The 26,055-nt window shown below is 39.8% G+C and overlaps 1 protein-coding gene across 7 annotated transcripts; it reads right to left on the reverse strand.

The window, feature by feature from the left end:
- Positions 1-1,572: 1,572 nt before the first annotated feature.
- On the reverse strand, positions 1,573-25,052 carry LOC114566863 (uncharacterized). Of its 7 annotated transcripts, none has more exons than XM_028595673.1 (20): positions 24,917-25,052; positions 22,766-22,812; positions 20,493-20,790; positions 19,905-19,967; positions 16,704-16,732; positions 16,197-16,283; positions 15,717-15,806; positions 15,159-15,404; positions 14,811-14,888; positions 14,422-14,670; positions 13,992-14,081; positions 13,364-13,628; positions 12,956-13,015; positions 9,942-10,405; positions 8,255-8,470; positions 6,579-6,842; positions 4,472-4,540; positions 4,040-4,337; positions 3,874-3,941; positions 1,573-2,061 (listed from the first exon to the last, which is right to left on the reverse strand). In XM_028595673.1, exons 3-20 carry the CDS (start codon positions 20,788-20,790, stop codon positions 1,903-1,905), a joined length of 3,093 nt encoding a protein of 1,030 aa, XP_028451474.1. In that variant the 5' UTR covers positions 22,766-22,812; positions 24,917-25,052; the 3' UTR covers positions 1,573-1,902. The 7 variants fall into 7 exon arrangements, with proteins under 7 accessions (XP_028451474.1, XP_028451473.1, XP_028451475.1 ...); XM_028595672.1 differs by having other exon boundaries at positions 16,689-16,732; XM_028595675.1 differs by having other exon boundaries at positions 1,974-2,061; positions 4,047-4,337; positions 16,689-16,732.
- Positions 25,053-26,055: the final 1,003 nt, after the last annotated feature.

The following is a 26,055-nucleotide window of genomic DNA, read 5'->3' on the forward strand; positions in this document are numbered from 1 at the left end:
TTCTCGTGCTTTGTCTGCTCTAGTTTTTGGTCTGACTGACTGTTTTTCCTCATCATTTATCACATCACATTCAAGGAGTTTATACAGACGCTGGTTTAGATTAGCATCAGACACTCTTTTTACAAACTCTGTCTGAACTGAGAACTTCTTTTCTCTGCTGGGTTGCTTTTCACTGTTTGGTAGAGTTGGGTACCTTTTGCATCTGAACCAATATCGGTACCGGTGCCTGGTGTTCGGTCTCGGTATTCAACTGTCCTTTTTTCGTTACCTTACTCTTACTGAAACGCCTGGTTGTAACAACTACAAAAAAAACTCACAACTTCTCAGTTTAAACATTTTATTCAAACACAATACAAAACACCCTCCCCAGCCCACATATGAACATTTTATCCCCCTCCTAAAAATATAAAAATATGAACGTATGGAATGGCGAGTAAACATTTAAAAAAAAATAAACTCACACACTCAGTCAACCTTAAATATAGATCATACTACTGCTACTACTACTAAGTAGTTCTCTGGTAATTATTTTTAAGAATTGCAACTCTTTCAGGTAAGAGCCAAAAAGAATTTGAAAAAAGTGATGTAGGACACCTACTAAAGGAGTTCCGGTGAAACTGACTGTTTACTGTTCTAAATGAATGCGCTGCATTAAATCAAAAAGGAAATGTGAATCTGTTATTTCCAACCCTGACTTGTGCTTCAGTGCCTCGTCCTCTGAACACCACAGGATGGCGCTAACACACAAGCTGTAAGAAGTAAGTTTTAGTGCCCCTCTGAACTGACTTTGTTTCACAGCACACAATAGCCGCTATCCGACCAAGTAGTTACAGGAACGTAGTTCTAGGAAAAGTCCACTTCTAAGCGGTTCTATTAACTACTCTCCCCCAAAACCTTTTTTTCCCATTTGCATTCGCACTGGCCAAGTGGCCATTGGGACTATAGGAGGGGTAAGGGAGTGATGCAAGCACGGCAACGGTCTATATTGCGTTGAAATCAGAAAACAAATACACCAAAGAAGTATGAACTAAATACTAAATCTAATGTATATAGCATATTTGTCATAATTTAAACAAGTCTGCCGAAGAGAAACGTGCATCTCTCTCTCCACCGCCTTTGCCGGTTGCACTGTGGACGTGTGTGTGTGTGTGTGTGTGTGTGTGTGTGACGGCCGGACAGCGAGGTTGTCAAGCCCGCAGGGCATGCTTGTGGAGTTTAACTCCAAAAAGACAGTTAACCACAGGTTCCCATTAATCTTATGATGAACATGTGTTGTGATATTTGAACAAACGAACTGTCAACGGCGAAATAAAAGCCTCTTATTTACAAGAGCGGTCAGAGAGACCTCCGGCTTACAGTGGGGTTTCTGAGCAGGACTGGTTTGGACCGGTTTCCATTTGCATTCACACTGGCCAAGTGGCCATATAGGAACTAACCTTTTGTCATTGTAACACAGCCATCTAACCACCACTATGCAGAAAAGGGAAAAGGGAAAAGGGAAAAGACCCTGCCCTGAAGTAGGAGCTGAAAGAGTTACAGGAACTGTGGTCAGAGGAACTTAATAATCCCCAAATTGGTCCAGTCTGAACACGAGAAAAAAAGGGTTCTAGGAACGTTATGTTCTAGGAACTGCAAAAATCCCTCCAGTCGGAAAGCGGTTAATGACCTGGCTGGATAGCTAGCTTGTCTTGATGTTAAACATACTTTCAAATTATTTGTACTGACTGTCAACTGTACACAGTGTTATTGACTTTGAATCTTGCTAGCAAAGGGTTACCTTTTCTGGCTCATAGCGGACTTAGTCTGCACAGCTCGTAGAACCCTTCAGCTCAGGCATATCGTCAGCTGGTGCTCACTGCTCCTGATGCACATGAAAGTACCAAAATTTGGCACCGTTTGATTTTAAGTGAACCAATACTCGGTAATACCGATTATTGTATTGATTCGGTCGGTGCCGGTAAAAGTACAGGGTTCGGTACCCAACTCTACTCTTTGGTCACTGTCCTCTTCTGGGTCGATGTCCTCTTCTGGGTCGATGTCCTCTACTGGGTCCAATTGGACCTGAAAGATAACGAAAGTCGTTTGTCAGTTTGTGTTGTCCTTTAAGAAATAATCAGCAACCAAAAGGGAAACATTTATATTTTATACCTTAATTGTTCTGTGATGGTGCCCCCTAGGTATGTATTAATCTGTTGGTATACGGTTAGTTCTCTGTTTACTTTATTTTGATACAGCCAATCAGATCTTTCAGAAAGAAGTGATGTCAGGGTTGTATCACATGCAGAACAGCTACACAACCAGGGCCTTAAATTAAACCTCGACCACGTGCCAAATGCGGGTGAATTTTGCCATTGGCGCGTAAAACTGTCATCTAGGTGGCAGACCTTGGCAGGCAATGAGAATTGAGTGATTCAGAGTTGTTGTTTTTTTTGCCATTGTTGTTCTTTCACATTTCAACCAAGTCTGCCATTTGCTTGGATTTGAGCTAAAAATGTGGTTGTGCACTGGGGTGAAGAGGCCGGCTGAAACAAGCAACCAACAAGGTGCTGATTTACGACAGCAGTACAGAGTCGTGTGTATGGCTCAGAGAAAGAGGTGGAGGGAGAGGAGTGTGTCTGCACCTTTTTTGTGGAATCAGAGGACTAGTCGGTATATGATAACTCTGACAGGGGAAATCATTAAATAAAACAATAAAAAATATGTTTGATGAGTCATTAATTATATTGATTTCATTAATAACTTGACAACACCTAAATATGTATTCTTAACAAGTTCAAGAAAGATGCTTGTGCATTTCCTGTATTTCACCTTTGTGAGGCAAAAAAATTGGCTGGTAAAAAACCTGTGTGGCTAGTGGATTAAAAAAAAGTTAACTTCAGACCTTGTACACAACACAGGAGTCAGACTCTGATCAACAACCCACATTGTTAACACCTAGCTGTCTGACGCAACAGGTAAGCAAGTTCAAGGCTTAAGCGTCTTATATACTGGACGCAGCCCAACTGGCGCGTACAAATGTGACATCATGGGATCGCCGTGAGTATTTATACCCGCGCTGGTGGTCCCGACACTAGCTGCAGTTAGGGGCGCTAATGAGCAAAGGCTACCAATGTTGCTCTTTCTACAGACTAGAAGAAGAAGAAAAAGGTAAACAACGGCAGAACTGGCAGCAGCATTGACGTCAATGCTTCGATTTGATTCGATGACCTACTTCGTCAGATCAAGTCTTTCATTCACCATAAAAGAACTCATCTTAACCCGGTGAGTTTACCAGAGAGACTTGCAGTCACTCTGAGAGTCCTGACGTCACGTTGTTGGCAAACTCGTTCAGACTTCCTGTTTCCGCTTTGTCGCGCGCGGCTGAAAAAAAAAGAGCCGTGCGCAACCTCAGCTCGCGCGCCATAAATCGGACGTGCCGGCAGGATATTACGTCATTTTGACATCACGATGGCGCGCGCCACCTTGGATACATCTAGTGTAAAAAACCCTTTGTGTTAACTACACCATGACAGATCACACTGAAGTCCCGCCCCCAACGAAGGGGTAAAAAATTCCTGCTATCTATTGTGTGAAGGCGCCTCCTCATAATTCCATCTGCGAGCAAACAGAAAAATGCCTAAAAGCTGCTGTGTTGTGATATTTACCAACAATGTAAAGTCAAAGAACCCTTATGTTAAGTTATTATAAGCTGCCGAGCCGAAAAACTGAGCTACATACGGAAACAGATGTGAGGAATCAGCAGGAAGAGAATGGGAAGACATATAGCTAACGTTATGCCCAAAGTTACATGTGCAGCAATCATTTTGTTACCAAGTAAAAAATTTAAATATCTATTTTAGCATCTATATTTATGTACGTTTAAGTATTTGTTACCAAGTCAAAAAAAGGTTTTGGCTTCTTGGTCACTGATCCTGGAACAGAAGCACGATTGCTTGTCGTCCCTGAAAAAGAAAAAAAGAAAGATGTATTTTTAACTTAAAAGAACTGGAGAGGAAGAAACCCATTGATTCAAATTGTTAATCGTATGAACTCTTCAAACCTTTTACCTCCTGCCGATGTTTCTTCAGTTTCTCCACAAAGGGGCGCAGCAGCTTCTGGACGGCAGTGTCATTTATTGGTATCATCTTCATTATTTTATCTATTTCAGAGATGGACCCATATGTCCCGAAGTGCTCGAAGATTAAATAAGAGATGTATCTTCTGGCTTTGCCAGTTTTCAATTTTACAGGGAATTTGACCAGATTGAAAAGCATCTTCGCAAATTGTCGCTCAGTCAGCTTCTCCAGGATGGAGCTCAGTGCTCTTTTCCAACTTTTTTCTAAAAGCCTTGATGTCATCTGCAACACAGAGAGACGGCTTTACTAGATTTACGCCTCAAAAAGAACTTCTGTACTACAGCAACTTGAGAGGAAAGTAAATCACATTTGAAACAGATCATGTATCTGTAGAACAGAGACGTCCCTGCTGTTACCTTGAAGGTTTTGGAGGATTCAGCTGCTTCCAGGGATGAATCTTCCTCTTCTAGCTCTACAGGATCCATCTGAACAAACCACAAGAATAAAACAACATTAGATAGAATTCCTCTAATACAGAGAGGGACCCCTAGGTGGTCCTCAGAGTCAGATATAAATCCCTGCTGATGATCTGGCCTATAGGTAAGGTAGTTACTAAGGCCATCCATGGATACAGTTCATCCTAACGATTTACTGTGTTACACATGTATGTGTATCATTAACAGATGATTTATAAAATCATGCCGACAATCATTATTTTAATAGCTTAATGTTCTATGCACTAAAAAAGTATGTATAAAGGCTTCTGGCCGCCCTACACGTTATTATAGGCCCAGTTTAATATGCAAATCCATTTTATACAATATATATATATGTAGTAGGGGGTCCCTGCTCCAACTCTCTTTCAGTTAGGGGTCCTTGGTTTAAAACACGTTGAAGACCCCTGCTCTAATATATTGTCAAATATCGGAAATACCTCTCAGTATAAGACAATATGATACAACACAGCAGTTTGTGTTTCTGTTGAATTGCACAAAAAGTTGAAGGGTGTTTTCACACCTATAGTTTGTTTGCTTTGGTCCAAATCAGTTGATGGGTTTTAAAACTTTAAGCGTTTTCCCCTTGGTTTGTTTTTGTTTCGCAAAGTTGGTGTGGATCGAGGTCAGATTACACCTAGTCTGGCTTTTTCGGACCGTCCTCCTGAAGGAGCGTCTGGCTATTCCACATAACATTCTGGGGTGGGAAGAAAACGTGCTCTGGTTTAAGGGAATTTCTTTAAACCAATCAGAATCAACATGTGAGGCGCTAAGCTCCGCACAGAGCTGCTACAAAATATTTGTGAGAGAGAAAACTCAGATTCGACAGATAGTCTAGCTAGCTGTCTCAATTTACCCTGCAGAGATCTGAGGAGCAGTTAACCATAGACATTATAAATCCCCCGGAGGTTAGAACGCCAACACAAAGAAAGAGGAAGGGGACGGACATCTGGCAAAATTTCCTGCGGCACCGGAGCAATCCCTGAAGTGGAACAACAAGGATATAGACTAGATTACACTAAGGTTGAGGACCTCGGAGGATGGGCAGATAGAGGACCCATCAACATCCGGGAAGATGTAATCTTATGGAGCAGCACCCTGGGAGCCACAAGTACGAGTTTGAGTAGGTTGGTAGACATCCAGACTTTGATATCATGCAGACAGTTGACCAGGGAGAGAGTGGAGCTGAGTGGATGGTTTGGTGCTGATATAGAGCTGTGTATCATCAGCATAGCAGTGGAAACTGAGACCATGTTGTTTGTACTACCTCTTCTTACAGTTTGCATGCTCTAAAACTCTCAACACTTCTGATACTCACGTGACCATACACAACACATGAGACACTGCCTAAACAGAGACTAGTGATTGGTCATATAATTTGTGGAAATTTTTATGAAGGTTAGCATGCATGTTCACACCAAGGCGAAATAAAAGATTTGTGTCACACTATTCACGTGAGTTTGATTGTGGGATCTATTTGGATCATTTGTGTTTAATCGCGGGCAGGTGCGTTAAGTGAAGGACGTCAGTGAGTGATTGGTAGGCAAGGAGGGAAAGGTGTCACAGAGTAGCAGCTGTGTGAGCAAAAAACGAGAGGAGATAGCCAAGACGATTTAAAGTGAGTTAAAAGTCAGTGAACAATAAAGCAACAAGCTTCTTAAGACTCTGTGAATTCATCTGTTGTCAGTACCGTTGGTGAAGTGAAGGGTGTTACAACCTTAAGACTGTAGTGCACACAGAGACTAGAGTGTCACAAGCAAAAGCATACCTTTTTCTTTACTTAAATCACACATTTTTTGTGTTAATTTAATCCCACATAGTGACATGGCAACTACGATTAGATTAATTGTGCAGTCCTAACCTAACCAGTCTCACTCATAATGCCCTAACCTTACCAATGGATACTGGCCAATCAGAGGCTGAGTAGGGAGATCATACCTTCAGCAATGTAGGATTCCCCCAGATTTAACAACAAACATGGCTGACTTGTGGCTTCATAAAAGTAGTGCGAGGAGATCACTGCAAGTACCTTTTCAATTCTGCTGTATACAGTTGAGTTCAGCAATACGCTTCCTTGTATTTCTGCATCTGCTGAGAGTGGTATTTTATCAAGAAGGCTTTCTTCAAAATCTTCATCCAGTTCGAAGCCAAACGTCTTTGCCAGAAGTGGAGAATCCACAACAAACGTGTGCGGCTGGTTGTTGAACTCTGCCTCCAGGTAAGTCTCTTCCTGACTGGCTTTTATGATCCCTATAATCTCAATTCTCGCATTCTTGGTACCGACACTTTGAACCTGCAAAAGAGAGATTGACATTAACAGTCTAACCAATCTTTTCCTTTTTTCATTCAAGTTTAAAGGTCTATAATTATTATTGCTTTTATTTTCTTTTTATATGTGATTTTATATTATTTATATGTTAACCTTTGTCTTTCTTGTTTTGTGAACACTTGGCCATGTCACATGATGTAACAGTCATAACTGCAATACTTAGTAGTGCCACAAGAGGGGGCCCCCCTTTGTTATTAAAGTAATGTAGTATAGTGCAGACGCACTGCTGCATTCTTCTCTCCTCGGACCAACAGAAAACACACACGAGAGACTTCACTAACGAGTTAGTGCAGGTTATGTTATATGTTCTCCAGATCATGTATGACTAGAAAATATAATAGAGACCTGGCAATGTATGGTCGTGAAGAATCTCTGCTAGTTGTCTGTGTACCCTTGCATGTATTGTGTATTAGTGTTCTTTATGTATGTACAATTATCAATAGATACATGCAAACCTATACCATTTCTACACCAGACTCTATGTTGTCCGTTACTCTGGCACCTGTCATTAAGGATAAAGTCGGCAAGGTGGGGAATGTGGATTTGGCTTTAGGGCTAAGCATGGGTGTGGCAGTAACTCAGTCCGTAGGGAGTTGGGCTGGATTGGATTGGTAGCTGAAGAGATGCCAATTCCGCTCCTGGGCACTACCAAGGTGCTCTTGAGCAAGGCACCATACCCCCCCTCCCCAACCACTCAGACGCAGCCCCCTCACTCTGACATCTCTTCATTTGTGCATGAGTATTTGTGTGTGTGTGTGTGTGTGTGTGTGTGTGTGTGTGTGTGTGTGTGTGTGTGTGTGTGTGTGTGTGTGTGTGTGTGTGTGTGTGTGTGTGTGTGTGTGTGTGTGTGTGTGTGTGTGTGTGTGTGTGTGTGTGTGTGTGTGTGTGTGTGTGTGTGTGTGTGTGTGTGTGTGTGTGTGTGTGTGTGTGTGTGTGTGTGTGTGTGTGTGTGTGTGTGTGTATTTCAGGCCTGTGTGTAGTTATTTCTAACAAACAGAGAGTAAATTGTAATTTCCCCACTGGGGATCAATAAAGAGTATAAATCAAATTAAATAAAATGGTACCGATCTATGTATTTACGCACTGAAGGAAATTGTAGAAACCTATAAAAGGAATACTTCTCTTTTAAAATGGTTTAATTGATGCCTCCAAGGCTTTTATTTCCTTAAATATGCTACCTAGCTGGAGAACGCCAGTTTTCAAGCCCCTTGAAGATTTTTAGGCAATTTTCCTTCACATTCCCTTGCAAATAACATATTGTGTCTTTTTAGGATTCCAAATTTAGCGTCCAGATTTGCCTCATTCCACAGACTTAAAAACAAATATGGCTGACTTGTAGCTTTATGAAAGTAGAACGAGGAGATAACTGCAGGTACCTTTTCAATTCTGCTGTATACAGTTGAGTTCAGCGTTGTTTCAAAGAACTGATGGATCTTCATGTTGGTAACCTTAACAACATCTCCGACCAATAATCCTTTGCATTGCTCGATGGCGTCCCCCCACATGAAGATGTCGATGGAATCAGTGTTGTCTTTTAGTTGGAAACCTCTGTCTGTGTCGTCCTTACCATCAGTCTTTTGGACAGGATCAATCTGAACAAACCAACAGTACAAGATTCAGAAATTAAAAAAAGAAAATACTTATTTTATATATATAATTTTTATATATATATATATATATATATATATATATATATATATATATATATAATATTATTTAAAAAGATGCATTGTCACCATCAGATTGGGTATCATGTATAAGCAAAGAACTTTGTCTTAATTTTCCCTTCAAAATTGGAAAATTGATTAAATTTTTTTAATCTATGTAATTCAATCTTAAAAAACAAAAAACGATTACATATCATGAGCATCAAAAATTAATGCTGGGTTTTATTTAAAAAAAATGATGACATGATACTTTTGAAGTAAAACTGATTTTTTTCTACTGCATTCGATGCCCATCATGTGAATAGAAGCCTTCAGTTGCGTAAAAGGTCCCCATCACTCCACCCCGGCCATACTTTTGAACGTTTTGGTGGCCTCTTGGGCACGCTGAACTACCAACTCCATCAAATACACCACGCTCGACTTCACCACACCACAGACTGTACAGGTTGTAGCTACTGGGGGCTGTGGGCCAAGCACACGTTGGATTAAATGGAAGAACACATTTATGTCCCGATTAATGCACGTTACTAATTTAGCTTCTTCCCCGGAGTCTTTGTGCTTTCTCGCCTCGCTAATTTCCTTGGATTGTGGTGGCACCTGGATCGTGGTTGCGCTTATGGATGTCACAAGAACCGATGCTTCGTTACCACGCAAATCCCCTAATTCTAAAAACGTGATGCACTTGTGTTTCTACAGTACCACAAGAACCGGGGATGCTTTTCAGGGGTAGCATATGCGCCTACAGGTGTTCTAGTCTGTCATTAAATGCCAAACGAAGAAGAACTCCTACCAGCACGAAAGGACAAGAACACGTGCAACTGCAGCAACAGTTATGCCTCAACTCTTGGAAAAGGATGCAGTTGCAACACTATGCTCTCATAATAAGTAAAACTGGCTACATCCGGCATGAGAGCAGAGTGATGCGTATGCACCATGGTGATCCACTCTACAAACATAAATTGTCTTTTTATTTTTTCTAGAATTACCCTTTTATTCACAAATGGGTCTTTTTAAGTTTGTTTTAAATACTTGAAGGTTACAGTACATGCCAGTGTTGTTATTTTGTTATGTTTGTTGTTATAGACTGCTACATTTCTGGTATAAATGCCCACTGCTACAGTTAATATTAGTCTTACTTCTATTATGCCTCTCTATCACTGGGCTGATATTGTGTAGACTGAACCCGACATTACACAAACTGAGGTTTCAGTTCCACCTCTACTTTCTGTGAATTGAATGTTCAAGGAGATCAGTTGTACATCTATGCTACATGCATTAACATTGCTTCTTAAAACGGAAGGATAGATTTCATGTTTTTTTAAATGCATAATCCCTTTTACCAAACTCTATAACAGTTGAAATCCAGTGACCATTAAGTTCTCCAGTTTAAACTCACGTCTGTAATGGTTCCTTCCACGCTCACTTCTGTCTTGTCAGCAGATAATTTGGCTTCTTTAATGGAGTACATTGGGCTCTGGGGATAAATTAGCTTCCGAGCTTCCGTCTCACGCTTCTCTGGGACGTCAACAGGGCTCATCTGTAACACTTTGCTTGACTTGGTAACCTTAACACCATACTCATCTATTATTAGCTTTTTGAACAAGTAGGAGCTCTCCTCCTTAATTTCTTGGAAACGTTTTTTTCCATATACCATCACTTTAACGCTGGCTTTCTCATCAGCGACAGCCAGATAAAAGAAAAACTTCTTCTCTTTTTTTGGGGTTTTATACATGCGCAGCCCAGATTTCTGAACAACTTTCCCATCAAAGATCTCAAGAATTCGGATTTTAGGGTGATCTGAAGTCACATCTATCCACTCTTCCTCCTCCTCCTCCTCCTCCTCACGTTTCCTCTTCTTCCCTGAAAAAGAAATTTAAAATGTAAATTTGAACACAAACGCAGATTGTGCAGTTCTACATCACTCTTATTTAAAACAACTCAAACTTATTTATTCTATGACATCATCAGACAATTTTACTTAAAGCTATAATGCGTAGTTTCTGTCGCCCCCCATGAGTAATTCTAAGTAATGACAACAAAATTGTCAGCACATCCACATGATACAAGCCTTCAGTGATCACGCAGAGACACGGAGGATTAAAAAAACATGATGGACTTTTCAGAAGAGGTCATTATCTTCACACAATCTTCTGAACATAGTCATACTGAGAAATCCAGAGAGAGTTGTGTGGAGCTGATAGTCTTAATTAGCTTTGTAGCAACTCATTTGGTAATGGCTTTAATGTAACGGACGTTCATTAATATCCAAAAGTTACGCACCAAAGCTTTAAAGTGCTCACATAATGCATTTTGGCTTTTCCCTTTCCTTTATTGTGTTATATATCTTTTTTGTGCATGCAATAGGTTTACAAAGTGTAAAAGCCCAAAGTCCCCCCCAAAGGGACTTCCCATCTCCAACAGAAAACACTGTTCACAAACTGCTCCAAACAGCTCTATTGTAGTCCAGCCTTTACTTCAGAGACACACGTGGTCACTTTGTAACACACGTTATAATGCTAGCCTAGCTGCTAGTGTGGCACACCCTCATACTCTGCTTCTGACTGGCTAGTAGTCCTTACCTAGGTACTGTCAGGGCACAACCCCATACTCTGCTTTTGACTGGCTAGTAGTCCTTACTTCCTGACAGCGACAAAGTGTAGGCTGTGGGCAACTCTGCTGCTGGAACACAGACAGACGGCACTGCAGCACACAGTTTGCAAACTGAACAAACAGTGACGGCTTTGACCTTCATGCAGTCTCTGGAGTTTATGGCAGTTGCTTATCCGGTGGTAACACTGGGGCTACCGCACATGTGGCGTCTGCAGAGGCAGTTTGCCAATCTTTGCTTGGATGCCAAGAAGCACAAATAGTGCTTGGTTATCATTCCCCCCTCAGTACAGGAGGACCTGTGATACTGGGACTCCCCACAACACCTGTTAAAGGGAACCTCGCTGCGACGTGTGACCTCTTATGTCATGGTGTTCACAGATGCGTCTCTGACAGGGTTAGTTTGGGGAGGAACTTGCCTGGGGAGAGCAGTAGGTGAAGTGTGGCGTCTGACGAAGGTCTCCAACACTTCAGGCCCCATATATAGGGGAAGCACATGCTGGTGAGGACCAACAACAGCACCACAGTGGACTAGCAGGCTGGCCGGAGTTCCGTCCGCTGCACAATTGTGGATGGAGCCTGTGGTAGTGGGCCTCAAAGCAGCGGATCTCTCTGAGAGCTCTCCACGTCCTGGGACTGGGGAGCAGGGATGCCGACCTTATCGAGAGGTGGACTCCTACCAGATGATTGCCGACTTCGTCCCAAGGTAGTGAAGCAGATTTGGACCCTATTTGGGAAGACCAATTGACGAAACACCCACTGCCCACCATGGTTCCCCCTGACTCCAGACAAAGAAAGAAAGACAATCCACCACTGGGGGGGTGGACACATTTGGACATGTTCCAGTTGTTCCATGTTCTCTGCTCTAGTCAACAAATGTCTTGTACATGGCAAAACATATCTGTTGGTATGGGAGACCGGGGTTTGCATCCTGGTCAGGAAGTGCCAAACATCAAGTGTGATCCTTTGGCAAGTTCTATCTGAGAGTCATACCGGCTTGGATATCGCCTGTGTCAACAAGGTACGCATCAGATGTTAGGGAACCAGGACAACTTAATGAGAACTATGATACTTGAACAAGACCCAGTAACCATCATATGGGCAGACATCCAAAAATAAGTGTCTCACATGAAGAGTTAGATGGTTATGATCCACATCTACTGGCTAAAGAAGCTGACTGCACTCTATGAATGCTTGGCAGCACAACTGAACCAGCTGTTAAGAGTTGGGTCCCATCCCGAGTGGTCAACCCAAGGCTGAACAGTCCTGATCATGAAAGACTCCCAGAAGGGAGCATTCCTTCCAACTACCAGCAAATACCCTGCCTCTGCACAACATGGAAACTCCTGTCAGGCATCTCTTCAGCTAAGATGAGTAGGCACATGGATCAATACTCAAGCAGGGCCCAGGGGTGGACAGAGCAGTCGCTCAAGACTGTAAGAACAAACAGACTAACTAACCCATGCCACACTCATGGATACTGGAATGCTTGAAACTGTATAACATCAACAGGACACTAAGAGTCTTAATGAAGAACTCAATGGGGCTGTGGAAGAAGACTCTAGAGGCCAGCATAAATATACAAAGATAATGCTCTGTCCCTGCTGTTGTTCTACATAGGGCTGAACCCCCTCAGTCAGATCATCACTAAGAGTGGCTAGGTATACAAGTTCAGAAGAGGAGTGACCATCAGCCACCTCCTCTACATAAATGACATTAAGTTGTCGGAATGACTAGCTAAGTCTGTTATGATTTGACACTATAAATTGGATGTGTGTGTGTGTCTGTGTGTGTGTTGCCTACCGGCGTCAGGTTTTTGCTTCTCGGCTAGTGATCCTAACGTACTCGTACGTTCGCTCATCTCTGAAAAAGACATTTTAAAAAGTTAGTTTTATTTACGTTTTTAATTTATCATATAGTATCAAACAGTTGGTGCTGAAAAATTAAACCAATTCGGAAGTGCTGGCTCCAAAAGGAGGTCAATTCCCATAGACCCAGACTTTAAATTGCCTGACTTTTCAGCAGAATTAAACATGTTTAGAGCCTGGTATATACTATAAAAGGCTCTCTGAAAGCAATCAATTATGTATTTGTTTGTCATATTTGTTTTTATCACTTTGTGGTTTTAATTCAAAATTCCTTATTTCATTCACTGTGATTTAATGTTAAAGAATCAAACATGGGGAAAAATAATCTATATTGATTTCCTACCCAGGTTAGGGTTAACCCTAATGTCTGTGATTTTTTTTCCTTGTAATGTTGCTTCTGCTGTGAGCGGCATTTGAGAGCGGAGTCTCCTTTCTATATCATCGTCCACTTTGAGGCCAAATGCGTTTGCCAGAAGTCGAGTTGTCACAAAAAACTTCTGCATCTGACCGTTGAACTCTACTACCAGCTTTTTGTTCTTTTTGTTCTTTTTTGATGTTTTAATTTCCATTATTTTAATCCTCCCAGTCTGGACAGCAGCACGTTGAGCCTGAATAAAGAAAGATTGACATTCATAATGAAGGTTTGGGACAAGCTGAATAGTACTGTACAAAAGATACTGTAAAGTAGTTGTATAGTTCAGTGTTTCCCAAAGTGTCTGCATTTGCGAACCATAAAATATTTACCAGCCAATAAACTGAGCAGAGATAAGATTAATCTGTCTTTACCAGTTTGTGTATGATTTTATATAATGAATTTTTCTAATGTTTTTGCGTTGGTTCATTAGGATCTAGTTCATTTGCTTTTATGGACAAATGGCCATACCTTAAATTTTGTCATCCAACTAATAAACTGAACAAGGAACAAGGAGGAAAATCAAACATCATTAAAACAGAGACGTCCCTGCAGCTACCTTGGAGGTTTTGGAGGATTCGGCTGGTTTCAGGGACGTATCTTTATTCTCTGTCTTCTGTTCCATCGTTTCGGCTCCAACAGAATCCATCTGAACAAAAACCACAATATTAAAACGCAGAAAAAAAAGTTTAAAAACAAGTTCTGGGTGAGACTGCACTTCATATTGGAGCCCTGCGCGGGAGCGTTTTCTTCATCCCGCTCCCGCCGAATTTCTGACCATTACCGCCCGCACCCGCAACGTGTGTTACACTCCCGCCCGCTCCCGCAATGTGTATGTCCACTCCTGCCCACACCCGCAAAGCTCTGAGAATTATGCATGCACAATAATAGAGATGCATTATAGGTAGATAGATAGGTTGACCTCCCGCACAGTGACCACAGTACTCAAAGTAAACCACGTTCGCCTTCTACAAATGTGTGTTTTTCACCTTTTTAATGTCTGTAATTTTTTTTTTCCCTTGTATTGTTGCTTCTGCTGTGAGCGGCATTTGAGAGCAGAGTCTTCTTTCAAAATCATCGTCCACTTCGAGGCCAAATGCGTTTGCCAGAAGTCGATTTGTCAAAAAAAACGTCCGCTTCCTGCCGTTGAACTCTACCATCAGGTGAATGTTTGTGTTATTGGACTTTTTAATTCCCAATATTTTAATCCTTCCAGTCTGGACAGCAGCACTTTGAACCTAAATAAAGACAGATTGACATTCATAGTGAAGGTTTGAGATGAGCTGAAAAGTACAGTACAAAAATCTAACCGATAAAGTAGTTGTGGAAATCAGGGGTTCCCAAAGTTCCCAAATAACAGAGATGTCCCTGCTGCTACCTTGAAGGTTTTGTACGGTGCTGCTAGTTTCAGAGACAAATCTTGCTCTTCAGTCCTCACTTCGCCAACAGGATCCATCTGAACAAACCACAAGTTTAAACAGAAATAATTTCTCTAGTTCATTGTCAAATCTCCCCAGAAAAGTTTGAATATTTTGGAAGTTATAAAAGTCATGAAAAGTTGTTATAAAAGCCTGAATGTCCTTATAAAGCTAAATGTTTTAATCTTTGACTAAACTTTCTACATTAAAAAATATGGAATTAGTAAGGTGCCAAAAAAAACCTGCACAGCAAGGACAGTACTTAAAAGTAAACCGCATTCCCCTTCTACAAATGTGTCTTTTTTCACCTTTTTAATGTATATAACTTTATTTCCTTGAAGTTTTGCTTCTGCTGTGAGCGGCATTTGATAGCGGAGTCTCCTTTCTAAATCATCTTCCACTTCGAGGCCAAATGTGTTTGCCAGAAGTCGAGTTGTCACAAACACCGTCTGCATCCGGCCGTTGAACTCTACCAGCAGGTAAGTTTTCTTCTTACTGGACATTTTAATTCCCATTATTTGAATCCTTCCAGTCTGGACAGCAGCACTTAGAGCCTGAAAAAAGACAGATTGACATTCATAGTAAAGACGACCTTAAAAGTATACAGTGTACAGAAATTGCTCCAATAAAGTAGTTATATAGTTCAGTGGTCCCCAAAAATTGACGCGAAGAATCCTGACCCAGAGCGCCAAAAAGTGCCAAAGTGTCCTGACCCAAAGTGCCAAAAAGTGACGCCAAGAGTACTGAAAGCGCCAACATTGTCCCATTCTGCTTATAAACTTAACAACAAACAAATCGCTGACTTGATATGAAAGTCAAACACATTTCAAACAGATGTTAGCATCAGTAGAGTTGTCTCTTGCTACCTTTGAGGTTTTTATGGATTCAACTGGTTTCAGGGACGAATCTTGCTCCTCTGTCTTCTTTTCAGTCTCCACCGCTCCAACACAATCCATCTGAACAAATCACAAGATAAAAACACCATTACAAATAATTCCTCTTGTTCATTTACATTAATTTCATTTCATAATGTTGTGTTGAGTGTCTATGGAACATATTGTCGTAGAGGACGGGATATAGGGACTGACGACAGGATGTAGGCGATGATGATGGAACATAGGTATGTCATGTAGAGTTTTTTTGTGCGCTTGTATCATTTTAAAAATTTCCTGTGATCAACAACATATATCTATTTATACTTTGAAGACCACGTGATGCGATTGAAAGTATATTAAGTGGTTTTGGGATCTTCAGGTACTACTATTTCCACTGCCAAGAATACTTTGAAGTGCAAATATTTAATTCTAATAGTCTAATAGTATTAAGTTATTAATCATTTTTTTCACATTATTTGATGCTGATGCTTGATGTTTCAGGGATGAATCTTGCGTCTCGTTCTTCTTTTTGGGCTTTGCAGCATTAACAGGATCCATCTAAACAAACATTACACAACATTAGAAAGAATTCCTGTAGTTCATTTTCAAGTTTAAAAAATGATTAGTCTGATCTGTTGATTGTCTATGCAACGTATTGTACCATCACTGTAACGCTCGCTGTTTTATCACCAATCGGCTTATTTTAAAATGCATCTCACCTTCCCTTTTTTGTTATTTGTGCACTGAGCACAACTTTCCCAGCTAGCGTTTTTGTTACAAGTTTACTGATGGTTTTCTTCTGGATGCAAACAAAGAGTGTAAAAGTAATAAACTTTTTTTTTTTTTTTACATATATATATATATATATATATATATATATATATATATATATATATATATATATATATATATATATATGTCGGGATAAATCTTTTCACAGCATCAGGGTGTAGTATTATTAACCTTTGTCTTTCTCACCTGCTCAGGTTGGCAGCTCTTCAGTTGATCTTAAAAAGAAGAAACAAACATCGGTGTTGTTGCACACCGTCGATGGTTCTAAGGTAAAACTTTTTAATTTTTTGTATTTCAGAGGATTCTAAACATGGTTTGCTTGGTAGAATTTGGTTACTTGTTCCATAAACTTAATTCTTTCTGATATTATTCTTTTTTATTATTTTGGAAATGATGCCAAACAGGGCAGAAAATACATTTTTAATACATTATAAACTAATTTCCCGAGGTTTCCAAAATAGCAGTCATGCCTGACCAGTCGCAACACATGATATTTTCACACTTTCAGTAACAAAAAAAAAAGAGAAATGCCATATGAGTTTTGAAAAATGAATGTGGTTACATTAAGGGGAGAGGCACTAAATATAATAGTGTCTTTTTTCTATAAATCTAGACAATTTTTTTGATATTGTTCATTTTAACGTATTTATGTGTGAGTAACTGTAGATTGATATGATGCTCATCGGTTTACCAGAAGTTAATCAGAGATACATCTGCCTATCTATCAAAATTATTCTGGTTACACTTTATTTAAAGGGGTTGTGCATAAGACTGAAATGATATTGTCATTGACAGGTGTCATCATCATGACCCCTGTCATAAACATGAAGAAGTCATTAAGTGTCATTCGGTAAATTATGACACTTTTAATGCAAAGTTAGCATTGTCTGACTCAATTTATCACCTCAGTACTGCATTCACTGTCGTCTAACGTTTCAATGGCGCGTTCATGCCACCTGGGAATAACAGGGACAACAACTGCCAGCGGGATGCGCGTTCTTCTTCTTCTTCTTCTGTTATATTGGCGTTTGGCATAACAACTTGTTGCATGACTGCCACCAACAGTTGGCCGTAGCCTTGAGCATCAGGTGTGTGAAAACATGGAGGCCACAATAAGAAAAGATTTGCTGCTGTTTTCTTATACGAGCATACCAACAGCACATGGACCGGTGTTTCTTGGCAGAGGCGTTAAACAGTTTATTGTCATTCAAATATGTTCAGTGAACCAAAGTGTTATGGTTTTGGTGTTGTCTTAGTTTGGTAGTCTGTTTTCTGTGTTGTCTTTTGTTCAGTTTCCTGTTTTATTTTGAAGTCTCTGGTTTTCTGTCTTGTCCACTTTACTTCCTGTCTTGTGTTTCCCTCCTTTTTGATTGCTTTGCCCAGCCTAATGTGTTTCACCTGTTTCCCAGCCTTGTGTCCCCTGTCTTGTGTTATCTCATTACCCTCTGTATTTAGTCTTTGTGTTCCCCTTGTCCAGTGTCAGATCATTTTGTGTGTTTTGTGTCCCCCAGCGGCAGCGCTCCCGGTTATTCCTGTTTTTGGATTCCCTTGGTTTTTTGATACCTTTTGTCTTTGTTTTTGGAATCGGTTTTTGCCTGCTGCCGTTAACAGGACTCCCTTGGTTTGTTTGTGTTATATTAATAAATCCTCCACTTCAAACGTTCTCCTGCCTGCCTGCCTGCTCTCTGCATTTTGGGTCCGCCATTCCCTACTCCTCCCTGCTACACCTGACACAAAGTCGCCTACATCAAACGTCAGCTGTCAACAAAGCGTCACCAACTGAGAAACTCAGTTAGCAAAATCTAGCCCCAGTTTCCCACCTCTTATTCCCACAGGAAGTGACGTGAATGGTGACGTTTTCAATCGGAACAATGTTTTTCCGATGTCCATGAACGCACGGAAAGCCTCTGAACAGCCACACGGGTGTAGCCTATGTAAATGTTGGGGCGTGACAAAGGTAGAGACCAGAGCCACTGAGTTGACGTCAACTCGGTGGTTCGTTGAGATTCGCATGTTTTCAGAGTCAATTTCAAATAGTGATATTTGCAGAGGTAAGGGGTGTCAGTGGGATTTTGAGCTTCTATGTATGTCCTAGTCACCCACTAAACTGTCGTTACTCAACTATGACAAGGTAAAATCGGTTTTGCATTCTATCACCCCTTTAATAATTGGGCCTGTCATGACATATTTATGACAGGTGATGTTGTCTTGTTTAATCTCAAGTTGTCATACCACGAGATTGTTATATATATATGAATATAGTATGCATGTTTTCTTTCCACGCATGTCTTCGCTAAAGTCAAGTTGTCATGACAAATATATCTAAAAAATATCTAAAAGTTTCATAATTTACTGAATGACACTTAATGACAGTCATGAACACTTAAAATGACTCCTTCGTGTTTATGATAGGTGTCATGTCAGTCTTATGCACACCTCTTCAAATAAAGTGTTACGTAATACTTTATACATCCAGTGCTTGAAGTGGGAAAAACAAGGTGCGGGTACTCTCTTGCATTGGCAAATCATTATGACATTTGAGATTTCTACCGTGAAAAACAAAACTTGGAGATATTGCTGGCACAATTTATTAAAAATGTATGTATTTTTTTTAAACAAGTCGTGTGTGTGTGTGTGTGTGTGTGTGTGTGTGTGTGTGTGTCTCATTCTCTTGACAGCTTTAGTCCACTTTCTGTCTAGCCAGCAAGTGACGCAAGTGATGCTGCTACATGATTTGCAGCCCAGTTTGTTATCTTTAAAAACGAGCCAGCTGTCCGCGGAGCAAAAATACATCATTTGTTCCCTTGACCAACAGTCAGGCCATCCATGTGTTTCGTTACTCACGTTATTGTTGACGTCGGTGTCATTGACTAAGGTAACGTTAAGGTTGGTAGCTGCAGACTCCTCATTAACGCTAGCAGTTCCGCTCACATCACATTAATGTTATTTTGAAGCTCATGAATCATACTTGATATTTCTGGTTGGACTTGGACCTCTGTTGACGTGCCTGGCTCTGGCACACGAGTTCTTTTAGTACCTTTCTGAAGCCAGGCTAACATAACGACAAACTCAACACGCTTCTTTTTAGTTTCTAGGTTTTCAGCAGTGAAAAATCGGTTACGGTCAGGCTGCAGGCATCAGACAGATTTTCCAAACTGAGGTAAGTCACGTAGTGCCCTCTGGGTAGTGTAGTTTATGTAAGGCTAGGGTCAATGTCTCTGACACTGACGCTTTCTCTGTCAGTGGTAGAGAACAGGCTACATGCGAGGAGTACGCGGAAGAGTAAAATGTAGAAGTGCCAGTACTGCATACCGATGAGTAACGGCCCACTTCGAGCACTGTATACGTCAATACATAATTAAGTTAGATTTCCTTTAGTTGACCTACCAGCAGCAGGTTTTTGCTTCTTGGTCGCTGATCCGTGGTCAATTGAAAGTTTTCTCATTGTCCCTGAAAAAGACATTAAAAAGGTAAACAAACACACAAATTGAAATTGATTCTCTCATTTACCGTTTTTCAGAAATGGTTGAGTGAGCGTCTGAAAAAAAACTTCATGGTTCTACTAGACATGACTCTTTTTTGGTACCAGTACTGTCTCGTTTTGTAGGCGGGGTTCTCAGTTGATCCCCACGGCGCCGCCACGTGAATCTACCGTGACATGTTCTACGCGACACACGCTGGGTCATTTCATCGCTAACCAAACAGAGGGACGTGTTCATCAATTATATGGCTTAGTTTTGTGTTGCCATTTATTTTTTTTATCTGTCAAGTGAATAAAAACAATTGTGGCCGTTGGCTGTTTAAAAATATGTATTTTTTTTAAGATGTCTCGTGTCGTACTACTGACTATTCTGTCTAAGAACTTCACCCTCTTGTATCAGCTCTGCTCACTTGGAACCTCGACCGAAGTGGTACCAAAAAAGAAGTAGAAAGTATATATCGATTTACACCCTTAATCGTATCAACTCTTTAAACCTTTTTTTCCCTGCCGTTGTTTCTTCAGTTTCTCCACAAAGGGACGCAGCGGCTCCTGGACTGCAGCATCGTTCCTTGGTATATTCTTCATTATTTTATCTATTTCAAAGATGGACCCTTCTGTCCCGTAGTACTGAACGATTAAATCAGGGATATATTCTCTGGCCTTGCCATCCTTCACTCCTTGAGGGATTTTGAACAGATTGAACAGCATCATCCTGAATTCTGCCTCAGTCAGCTCCTCCAGGATGGAGCTCAGGGCTGGTTTCCACTTTGCCTCTAAAAGCTTCAATGACATCTGCCACACACAGAGAGACCAATGAACAACAACATTTGCAAATTAAAAACAGAAGCCTAGCAAAGAGGAAACAACTCAAACATCACACTGACTGCACACTGAGTTTAGTTGTATTTCTGCCTCAAAAAGAACTTATGTAGGTATATTTTATTGTATGTTCTTGTTGTTCATTCTTTTCCAATCTGTAGATATAAATATAGTTTATAATTTTCTCAATACACCTTCTAATCTACGATCAAAATTGTGCCTTCCAGTCCACACTAAACTACTATAACAGCCAACATGTAGTGTCTCATGTTTTAATGTCTTTGTTCATTATTTGTGATGATTTCCACACAGAACTACCAGTATCCCGTTTAGATTTTGTTGTGAGAGCAGCCAAACGAGACAAAGAAAACAGAAATGAGAAAAGAGTGTCTGGTTGCAGACCTCCTCCATCAGAACACAAAACAAAATACAAAAATAAAATCTCTTCTGGTGAAAGTAGTTTAGAAAGGCAAACTTGATTCCTTTTAAGGATTCAGGTTATTCGGAGTCACTAAACTGATCTGGTTGTGCGAGTCACTTGAGTCAGTATTGATCTATAGGCGAGCCGAGGCGAGCTTGCAATGTTTCAGACTGTCTGCTCGACCTAATTGCATTTTAATATGCTACGTTTATACACCAAACCTACAGTAGGCCTAGCTAGGCTATGTGCAGAACATTGTATGTTATTTCAGAAGTGAAAGAATGGCTTTTGTTGTGGATTTGCTTTACCCTGAGCTCGAGGAGAGACTTCACTCACTCGTCTCTGCTACAGATCCACTCATGAGAACTCATGAGTCATCGAGGACTCATGAGTCATGATTGAAACAGGAGACGTCTCCTACGTTCTTAAACCAGCCTCTGGAGACTCGACCTGCTGAGTCGCCGCAAAACCATCAGCTGGTTTGAGTTGAGCTGAGACGGGCCGGTTCAGACCGGTGCAATTAATTTTTTGTCAAAATACAATAAACTACGTGTTGCAACATTGTCAGCAAAATACAAAACTTTTTTTGTTTACTTGCGTTGGTTAAATCTAAATGTATTTTCTTCAAATAATTAGCCTCTTATATCATGAGCTTCAACAATTTGTTCAAGATATTTATCATATATAAAATAGTCTGTTGCGTGCTATTACAGTAGATGGTCCCATATGACTCCTTAATTTATTTATATATGTACATAAATGTACAGTAACGTTGACACTTCAACTCGAAGACCAACCGCCAACTCCAACTTAAAACTGTAAACATCAGCGTGACCACAGGACACAGCTGGAGAGGTGTGAGAGAAGAAGAAAGGAGAGAGAGCAGGTTTTGGTTTGGAAGTCACTTTAGTCAGTTGTAATTTTGGCATTCGCACTAGGTCACGTATTATCTTCTATCTGCAATTTCCTCCAGAAACTTCAACATATCTTCCATTTTGTGAAAGACAAACTTAAATGGCTTCAATTGATAGCCTCGTTTTCATCCATTGCTGCACACAAAAAACCTGATTATATATAACCAATCTACATCATCCACAAAAATAAGTTATGCTTCCTTCAAGTGCTAGTCGGAAGAAACTATTTCCTACTTGTGAAGTTGAAATTATAAGTAACTTATGTTCAAGTGCTTTGTTGTCAGCGCAAAATGAGAAAAACGCGAACGCAAGGTTCATTCTCACCTGCTTCTTGGGGCTAGACTAGCCTCTGAATTTCCCCCTCGAAATTATGAGTTGAGGGTGTGTTCAATGATTCTGCAACTTGTATTTACCATAATTCTGATAGTATGTGAAGGCAGCATAAAATGCAACATCAGAAACTATAGTCATTGACAGCAAAGGGTACACAAAAAAAGTAGCCTGTCTTAAAGTTAACAACTACTACTTACAGTATTTACATATTGATATTGCCAGCAACTTTAACCATGAACAAATGCAAAGAATTTTGAATAAAAGCAAATCAGTCACCCACCTTTGCAAAAAGGGATCAGGTTGTCCTCGTTAACTTGAGACAGTTTGCTGCAAGTTAAAGGAAGTTAACAACATGTTATTTCCTGTCCTGACCAACTTGACAGTGGAGGTCTACAGTACAGCAACAATGCACTAAAATACTCTGTACACCTATTGTGGAAAATGTTTTTATCATAGTTTAAAAAATGACAGAATTTTATTAAATGTATTACACTTTGTATTTACAGTTGAAATGATTTGTATCTTGGTTTTCATAAAAACAGTAAAACCACTTTACATTCTGCATGGTTTTAAGTTGTTCTCTGTGTTACACAGAACTATGATAGAAACACACAACAGACAACTAAAACAAGGAGACAAAGCTGAATGAAAGGTAAATTAAATATCTATCATTTTTTAACATGATCATTTTGTGAGTTAATGTTTGAGAAAGGTGTGCGTGCAAAGCGTGGCAGAAATGATCTAGTAAACCTATTGTTGCGAGGTGGAAATTGGCCACAGGCCTGCAAAACTTGTTCCAACACAATTGTTATGTAATGTATTGGTCCTTTAATAAAAAGGTATTTCATCAGGTAAAAAGTGTTGTGTGGACTATATTATAATCTGTCAGATTCAAGAAATTAAATTAGAAGATTAAATTAAGATAAAATCTAACTTTTTGGATTGGGAACCACAAAACTGATAACTGATGATACAAGTAAAAGTAATGATTAACAATGTTGAGATACAAAGAGTATATGAAAATAAATTTCTGGGTGTGATTCTTGATTACAAATCTGCTGGAAACAGCATCCTAAACATGTTAGAGCAGGGGTGTCCATACTTTTTTTATACAGCGTGCCAGATTTGATAATTTGAAGATGCCCGAGGACCAATGGTCCCTTCTGACATTTTTTTAACAATAAAAGTAATGCAGAAAGAAATGCACTGATTCATAACAAAAAAATTAATTGTCACAATTATCTTTTTTTTTTTTATGACAACGTAATCAAATCAACACCACTCAGGCTTAAACAAATCTTATAATCTAATATGTCTTACTGGAACGAAACTGAGCAACGTGTTGTTGCTGGTGAAACCATCACTGAAGCGATCCTGGCGTTAAAGACCAGCTGATCGCTGCCCGATTCTTTGAAATGAATGGCCGCATTGCATTGTGGGATAGGCCTATCGGCTTTGAATGCTTCCTGCTCGGATCATATCGTAATGTTCTGTATTACAGCATATACTGTAATATTTCACCGGTAATAAGACTGAAATAATATTAATAAAATAAAGAAATGAATACCATGATAACATCTAAATAAATGTTGATAGATGTAGTGTTATAGTTAAAAAAAATATAAATAAACAAAAAAGCATCCCAGCTTCCCTGGCCTAAATAGACCGAACTAATAACATTAATAGAAATACATATAAACCATGATAATATCTTGTGAATAATGTTGATTAAATTATTAAGTGGTTATTTGGCTAAAAATACCAATAATAAAACTGTCACAGGTTTCGAGTTAAGGGGGGGAGGGGGGGGGGGGGCGTGTTTTTTCTTTCGTCGACGGTGAGGGATTAACATGAATGTCTATCTGACGAAAAACAACGTCAAGGGTGCACCTCTTTTGTTGAAACTTGACACCAGGGTTCCTTGACCATGCGTCATACATTTGACGAGTAGGGAGTCACAGGTGTTAGCATGGTTAGCACTTCAAGCACTGACTTGAAATGTGCGAAACATTTTGGTTGGTTCTGTGATTTGCTTTGTATGTAGTCTACCGTGTGGTTATCCTGAAATGCTTTGAGAAGAATGAGAATAATAAATGTTTATGGGAGCAGCCATAAGTACAGCCTGTTTAAATCTCCATATTCTGTCTATTATTGACAAACTACAACTTACTGTCGGTTGATTAATGTACACAAAGCAGTTCAGTAACACACAAAAACAGTGAGCCGTGTGCAGTCCTTATTATCAGCCTCTTCACAGCTTATAGTGATTCATATCAGTCACCACTGAAATCAGAGTGTAAACAGAACATGCTGCTAATCTCCTCTCAGACTCTTCACCTTTTTACCTTGTTTGGACCATAAGTTTAGATAGATAGGTAGTAATACATTTTTCCAAATACACTAGCAACAAAGTCAGTGAATGGTTACTCACTTTGTTCTTTTCTTCAACCACCGACCGTTGTGTTCTTTGATATTAGAGGAAGTGAAATGGGATCTCACTGCAAGAAAGACTCTTTGTCTGAATTTGTTTGTAGCAGAAACCAACTTAAGTCACGTTTTAAAGCCGTTTCTCCACTCTCATAAATTAGATTAGAGTGGATTTTTAATCATCATATTGTATTTATTTATTTATTTTCCAACGTTGACTGTTAACTCTTTATAACATCCTGTTTCAGACTCAAAGTTTCCCCCTCCGGTGACAATGGTTTATCCCACAAAAAAAGCCATACTTTCACTTTCATGTTGTGTGGACAAAGTTAAAGCTACACTATGTTTGTTGTGCTGTCAGCTGGTGTGCAGGCTGAATTAGCTTTCAGACATCGACATCGTTTTGCAGTTCATCCTCAGAAAGCAATCTGGACGTAAACAAAGACAAGTATTTATCCCAAAACTAAAGATCTAAGTTTTTAACAAACAAAAAGACTCACACAAACCAAGTATTTTCAATTTATTCTTCTGTGTCTTTATACTTTTACTTGAACAAATATAGTCAACAAACAAATCTGGGTGTATTATAGATTAAGATAAAACTTTAATTAGATTAAAATCAGAAAAAAACTGTATAATAAAAATAAAAAAACTTCTCAAGCTGCAACATTAAAGTGATGAACACATTAAATACACATTTTCTTTTCTCTTAATTTCAAGATGTCAGAACTTTGAGATTCCTTTAGTACAGTAAACATCTGCAATGTATCTTTCTTTGCTGAATTCATCATGTTTCTACAGTTAACAGTTATGTATAAACTTCTTGATGGTAGAAATTATAAATGATGAGGAAATGCAGTCAGTCAGAAATAAAACCAGAGCAGACAAAGCCCGAGAAGTAGACATGGAGAAAAGGAACTAAAGCCAGGTTGATCCACTGCTTTCCAGAGAGTTGAAATGAATCTGAAGATAAATCAAGAAACTGTGGCGTGTGATGATGAATCTCTAAAATAACTGATTAACTATTGTCATCTTTAGATTAGAATCTTTTAAAGCCTGTTTTATTAAGTGAAATTTGACTTTTTGGGCATTTTAGGCCTGTATTATATAGGACAGTTGAAGATGTGAAAGGGGAGAGAGAGA

This window comes from Perca flavescens, chromosome 13, assembly GCF_004354835.1.
Source record: "Perca flavescens isolate YP-PL-M2 chromosome 13, PFLA_1.0, whole genome shotgun sequence".
Classification (NCBI taxonomy): Eukaryota; Metazoa; Chordata; class Actinopteri; order Perciformes; family Percidae; genus Perca; species Perca flavescens.